Source organism: Chelonia mydas, chromosome 24 (genome assembly GCF_015237465.2).
Source record: "Chelonia mydas isolate rCheMyd1 chromosome 24, rCheMyd1.pri.v2, whole genome shotgun sequence".
NCBI lineage: Eukaryota > Metazoa > Chordata > Testudines > Cheloniidae > Chelonia > Chelonia mydas.
Window position 1 is genome coordinate 1,753,782 of NC_051264.2, and position 6,435 is coordinate 1,760,216.

Below are 6,435 nucleotides of genomic sequence, written 5' to 3' on the forward strand. Positions count from 1 at the left end.
TGGCTGCAGCCAGCATGAAAAGACGCTAAGAGGGCTGTGACAGTCCTGAGTCACTCTGTCCTTGGGCAAGGCTTTTACTTTCCTCTGGAGCAGGGGTGGCCAAACTCTGGTTCGTGCGACTCTTTTACAGTTGAAATGGGGCTTGTGGAGCTCCCCATGCCTTCCCCCATTCTCCACCTACCAGGCTTAGAGGGGGGGCTCCAGACCTCTGCCTTGCAGCGGGGTGGTGGGGTAGGGGGTTTGGGGCTTCAGGAGGAGTGGGGCTGAAGCACTGAGCCCTGGCAGGCGGGCCCCAGCTCTTGAAAGTCTCATGATTGTTGTATGCAGCTTGGAGGGTCAGTAAGTTTGGCCACCTGCTCTAGAGAATGCTGCGTCTGTCAAAGCAGTGCCCTCCCCCAGCCTCTCGGTTCCCCCGGGCGGGAGAGGACGGTCTGTACAGCAGGACGGGACCAACCAGCTCTAGCGGAGGAGCACTCCTCAGATCACTCACCATGTGTAAGCACTAGGCAGTTTATTACTGTACCACCTCCAAGACTAGCAGTACATAGCACAGGGGTCCCTCCGCTCTACGAATGGCGCTTATTAGTACAAGCCACCTGTATGGACCATGAAAGAGGCACTTGCAGGTGCTGCCTACCTCCCCCAACCCCAGTGGATGACAAGGAAAGCATCAGTGCCAGCAAAGGGCCACCTGCCCAGCTTGCTGAGGTCTCCCTGAAAGCAGCAGGAGGAGCAGCTCTCTTCCCCCCCTCCCATACCCAGCTGTGCATCTCTCCCATGCTGTTCCCCCCCAGTAACTTCAGCCCTGCATGTAAGATGGTAGACCAGTTCCTGCAGGGCCAGATACTCTCACTCCCCCCCACCCATAGTACCAGTTCTAGAATCCATTTGGCAGAAGTCACAAAGCACCAGCCTGTCCAGCCAGGCTCTCCCCACGCTTCACTTGCTGGGGGTAGCCGCCTGATGCCTCCAGGATGGCCTTCCTGCGCGCAGTCTCCTTGGCCACGTTATGATTAAGTCTCCTCAGCCGTTCCTGCATTTGGGGGGGAGGAGGTAATGCTCATGTAGCAGCGTGCCCCTGGTCAGTTGCCTAAGCCAAGGAAACGCTGCCTCTCTTCCCCTGTAGCCCTGGCCAGACCCACAGCTGCATGAGTGCGAAGTCTCCTACTCCCTTTGAAATGGATTCCTTCCTATACGCAGGCTCTGGAGGGTATCGCCCTCTATACTTCCTAGCACACATGGGCTAGTGACCCAGGCTGATAACCAGGAGCCAGGGATTCTCTCAGAACATGGAGCTGCTCATTTCCATCTTTAAATAGCTACCTCTGGGGGACTGAAAGTACTGGTCGATTCCCAAAAGGCAGCTCTCAATGCAGTACCCGGGGCTCTGGGGCAGGGCCCAGCACAAGGGGATGCTCCCCCCACTCAGTAATCCTCAGAGAGTAGCAGTGGGGCTGTTCAGGCAGGAGAAGCAAGCGAATTCTGTGGGGGGGCCCCCAAGGAGGCGATGACGGTAACTCGTGCTCCGTCAAGATGCCACACCAAGGGGTGTCCCCAAGGCCTGCGGATGCCATCCTGAGCCAGCCAGGCAGGCTCACGGCCGAGCGCGTGGAGCAGCTTTTGGGAGAAATCAGTGCAACTCTCAGCCCCTCCATATCAGCCGGGGGTGGGGGGTGCCGGAAGCAGACTCCAGGCCGACCCTCCAACGTCCCCTGTGGCAGCTGGATCAGTTCAGAGTCCCTCAACAGCTTGGGGGTTTGTTCTCAGACTCCCTCGTACCTGCAGAGCCCAGCAGGGTCCCACGTACCCACCTGGGCATTCTGCAGGATATTGTTGACCAGCACAACTCGGCGCCGGGCGTTCAGCAGCTTCTTCACGTATGGGTCCAAGTCGAGTGCAACCTTCTGGTCCTCGTTGATCCTGCAAAGCTCTGAGGGAAGAGATACTGAACTGCCAGTGGGAACCCCCCGTCCCCAAACCCCACCTGAATCAGCCCACACGGAACACAGCAGGCCCTTCCTGCTACTTCACAGCCAGAGAATGGCCCTGCTCAGCCACACCCGGGCCCAGGGCAGGACTGGCCCTGCAATCCGTTTCCCCGGGCTACGGCTAGCCAGCCTGAGCATGGGGCTCCCAGCCAGCGGGGCTTCCCTAGGGAAGCGTGTCCCCTGTCCAACACCTGTTGCCATTAGTTACCTTCCCTGACATTCAGCCTGGCTTCCTGTGTTCGGTGCCACCCCGCACTGCGTTTCTGCTTCCCCTACGTGCCCCACTCTGGCCAAACCACCCCCCCTTGGGGACTGCACCCCCTTCAGGCCGCTCAGCCGGCACCGAACCCAGCGGGACACGCCCGTTGCCCAGCCAGCCCCACTGCTGTTCCCTGGGCACCGGGCTGGGTGCTGCCCTGTGGCCTCACCTGTGGCCAGGTTATCGATGTGCTCCCGAAGCTCCACCTGGCTCTCCCTGGGGAAGCACAAAGGCCATCAGTCAGCGCTGCTCCCGAGAGGGGGCTGCCCCCCCGGCCCCGGTCCGCCAAAGGGGAGCCAGAAACAACCTCCCAGTGAGGCCTGCACAGACCCATCTCTGGGGAGCCTCTGGGTGACCCCCAGCCTGGGTAACACCCCCAGCACCAGGCTCAGCCCCTGGGCCCCCAACACCATCCGGCACTGAGCTCAGCCCCACTGATGGGGCGAGATCCCGGCTGCGGCTAGCCTGCCCCCAGCCCCCGCCCCGGGCCCCAGCCCTCTGCCCCCCCAGGCACCTCCCGTCATCCAGCCCCCCAACCCCTCCCCGCACCTCCCCCCTCCCTGGCTCCAGCCCCTTCCCGCCCCCCCCCCCAGGGACCTCCCGTCATCCAGCCCCCCAACCCCTCCCAGCACCTCTCCTCTCCCCTCCCTGGCCCCAGCCCCCTCCCGCCCCCCCAGGCACCTCCCGTCATCCAGCCCCCCAACCCCTCCCCGCACCTCCCCCCTCCCTGGCTCCAGCCCCTTCCCGCCCCCCCCAGGCACCTCCCGTCATCCAGCCCCTTCCCGCCCCCCCAGGCACCTCCCCTCATCCAGCCCCCCAACCCCTCCCCGCACCTCCCCCCTCCCTGGCTCCAGCCCCTTCCCGCCCCCCCCAGGCACCTCCCGTCATCCAGCCCCCCAACCCCTCCCCGCACCTCCCCCCTCCCTGGCTCCAGCCCCCTCCCGCCCCCCAGGCACCTCCCCTCATCCAGCCCCCCCCCGGCCGCTCCCCCCGGGAGGCACCTGACGGCGTGCACGTGCGCGTCGAGCTGGCGCGCGGCCGGGCGCAGGAACTCCAGCAGCCCCTCGGCGAAGAGGTCGCGAGCCCCGGGCCCCGGGGTCCCCGCGCCAGGCCCCGGCAGCGCCGCCATCGCCCCGCCCGCCGCCGCGCAGCCTGCCGGGAAGCGGCGTGCCCGCGCAGGGCCCGCCGGGAAATGCAGTCCCGGGGCTGCCTCCCCGTCGCAAAGGCCTCTGGGAAACGCAGTCCCGGGGCTGCGTCCCCATCGCAAAGGCCTCTGGGAAATGCAGTCCCGGGGCTGCGTCCCCATCGCAAAGGCCTCTGGGAAATGTAGTTCCCCGGGGGCAGAACTCACAGCCCAGATACTCCTCAGTCATGGGGGGGCGGGGGAGGGCGAACCCCCCCCTGCAGCCACAGCCAGCGCTGCCCCCCTGGCTAGGAGCTCCCCCGCCCCCCCAGTGCAGCGCTGAGCACACGGGGCATCCTCCCCAGGCCCCCCTCACATCTGGACCCTGCCCCCCGGGGGTTCCCTACCAGGTTTCCCTACTGGGGGGGGGGGGCGGCATTAGCCCCCTGGGGCCCAGGGCAGAAAGCCAAAGCCAAGCCCCTGAGCAGCTTAGCATGGCCCCGGGGCCCCCTTAGGGCTGCCGACTTTCTACCAGAACGAAACCGAACACCCTGCCCCGCCCCTTCCCCAAGGCCCCCCCCGTCACTAACTCTCCCCCCCCTCACTTTCACTGGGCTGGGGCAGGGAGTGTGGGCCCTGGGGTGGGGCCAGGGAGGAGGGGGCTCAGGGCTGGGGCAGGAGGTCTGGGTGCTGGATCGTAGCTGGGGTTGGGATGTGGGTGTTTGGGGTGTGGGCCCCAGCTAGGCAGTGCTTACCTCAGGCAGTTCCTGGTGGGCGGCACAGTGGGGCTGAGGCAGGCTCCCTGCCTGCCCTGGTTCCACATGGTTCCTGGAAGCGGCCGGCATGTCCAGCTCCTAGGCATAGGTGCAGCCAGGAGGCTCTTCGCGCTGCCCTTGCCCGCAGGCACTGCCCCCACAGCGCTGATTGGCCGCGTTCCTGGCCAATGGGAGCTGCGCAGCCAGCATTCAGGGCGGGGTCAGCGCATAGACCCCCGTGGCTGCCCCTGCACCTAGGAGCCGGACATGCTGGCCGCTTCTGGGAACCGCTCACAGGCATGGAGCCTGCCTTAGCCCTGCTGCGCTGCCAACTGGACTTTTAACGGCCCGCTGGCAACCCTAGGCCCCCTGCTTGCTACCTCCGAATGCTGGGCCTGCCTTTTATATGCAGGAAAAGTTGTGGCACAGGTGGGTTGTGCAGTTTTTATAGCATGTTGAGTGGGTGGGGGGCTAGGCAAGGAACCATAGCTACCTGTGGGGCGCTGATGCACTAGCCGCCTGATCACATGCAGCACGGCCCCCAGCAGCTGTTGGGGGACAGGCCGGGGGTGGGCGCAGCTGGCAGGGCTCCTCCCGGCTGGGAGAGAGGCACAAACCTCCCGTGGCTGGAGGAGGGAAAACGTTTCTGGAGCCTCTTCCCCGGGGGTTTTAAAGGCCTCGTGTCCCCGCTCCTGCCAGCTGGCCTAGTGCAGCACTGGCTGGCTCCAGGGCACGGCTGGTGCCGCTTTCTTTGCCCCAGGGCTGATCTGCCTGTTGGGGGCCATCCTCGGGCAGGAGTCAGTGACGCCTTCAGGCCAGGCAGCCTCCTTGCCTGGCCCCGCTGCAATGTTTGCAGGCTGCATGGAATCGGGGAGCTTCCTGCAAACTGCACAGAGCCCGTCCACAGCTCCAGCCCCCAAGAGACCAGCCCCAGGGCTCTATAAGCATCTGTCATGAGAGGACTGCGGATTCCGCCCAGCCCGGGGCCCGTCCTGTCAGACCCACTCTGCAGCCAAGCAGGACTGAAGGTAGACAGAGCACTGGCAGCCAGGGGCAGGAAGGGGGTGGCAGGTTTCAGGAGCCTGGCTCGCTCTGTGCTGCTGAGGAAAGGAGGCCACTGGCTGACGTAGCAGAATTAGCACAATTAGCCTTTGGAACTCTCTGCCACAAGCTCTCATTTAGGCCAGGGACTCAGCTGGATGCAGACAGTTTCATGGAGAACAGGAATATCCAGTTACACAAAATAACCCAGAGAAAAGCTCCTGTCTCAGGGCGTGAACCTGGCTCCAGCAGGTGACCCCACAGGGCAGGGGTCCTGCACTTCCCCCAACCAGCCACTGGCACAGACAGGACACTAGGGCAGACAGCCCTAGGCTCTGCTCTGCTCCCATGGGACTGAGCCCAGGAATGGGACCCAGGCATCCTGTCTCCCTCTCTGCAGCATGACCCGTATACCTCGCCTCCCTGCCCAGCTAGGCCGTGGCTCACTGGGAGGGGGGAGAGGGTGGTGGAGCAGCTGCTGGGACAGAGCTTCAAGAACAGAAAGCACCAGGTAACCAGGTCTGAGTGGCTGCCCCTGTCGCGGCCTCTGCTGCAGGGAAAGAAACCAGCTTATCTCCCCCTCCCACGCCCCAGCGCGCCCTGGCGGGAAGGAGCAGACATGAGACCAGTGGAAAAAACCCAGATCATTTAAATAACGATTAAAAAAGCCACATGAAGTGTCTGAATTCCAGCTCATGGAGGGCCCAGTGCATGGAAGGAAATCGGACCACTTACCCGGCTCCTTCCCCGAGCCTGGCCCGTGAGTGAGACGCTCCCCATGGTGCAAACCCAGCCGACCTCTGACGCTCCTGGGAACGGCAGAGCCAATAAGCTGCACCTACAGAGCTGGCCACAACCATGTTCCCTGCAGCGGGCGAAGGGGGCCAGGCCCTGGCAGTGCCGTGCTGGGATTTTTGGTACTTTTAGTTAGTTGTGGGGCCCTACCAAATTCACTGTCCATTTTGGTCAATTTCACGGTTACAGGATTTAAAAAATCATCAATTTAATGATTTCAGCTATTTAAATCTGAAATTTCAGGGTGTTGTCATTGTCGGGGTCCTGACCCAAACAGGAGTTGCGGGGGGGGGAGGGGGTCGCAAGGTTATTGTGGGGGGGTTGCGGTTCTGCCACCCCGACTTCCACGCTGCTGCCTACAGAGCTGGGCCCTCGGTCAGCAGCTGCCGCTCTCCAGCCGCCCAGCTCTGCAGGCAGCAGCGCAGAAGTCGGGGTGGCAGTACCGCAGCCCCCCCACAATAACCTTGCGACCCC

At 63.8% G+C, this 6,435-nt stretch overlaps 1 protein-coding gene across 1 annotated transcript; it reads right to left on the reverse strand.

Annotated features, from left to right (window-relative positions):
- Positions 1-494: 494 nt before the first annotated feature.
- On the reverse strand, positions 495-3,423 carry SNAPIN (SNAP associated protein). Its single transcript, XM_037883011.2, has 4 exons — positions 3,249-3,423; positions 2,417-2,463; positions 1,812-1,930; positions 495-1,033 (listed from the first exon to the last, which is right to left on the reverse strand). Exons 1-4 carry the CDS (start codon positions 3,374-3,376, stop codon positions 899-901), a joined length of 429 nt encoding a protein of 142 aa, XP_037738939.1. The 5' UTR covers positions 3,377-3,423; the 3' UTR covers positions 495-898.
- Positions 3,424-6,435: the final 3,012 nt, after the last annotated feature.

Bases quoted from the DNA above. Each gene is read 5' to 3' on its own strand.
- SNAPIN (XM_037883011.2), bottom strand. From the start codon at position 3,376: ATGGCGGCGCTGCCGGGGCCTGGCGCGGGGACCCCGGGGCCCGGGGCT. The intron at 2,464-3,248 runs GTGCCTCCCGGG...GTGCTTCCCCAG, and splicing joins GCGCACGTGCACGCCGTCAG to GGAGAGCCAGGTGGAGCTTC. The intron at 1,034-1,811 runs GTGGGTACGTGG...CCCCAAATGCAG, and splicing joins ATATCCTGCAGAATGCCCAG to GAACGGCTGAGGAGACTTAA.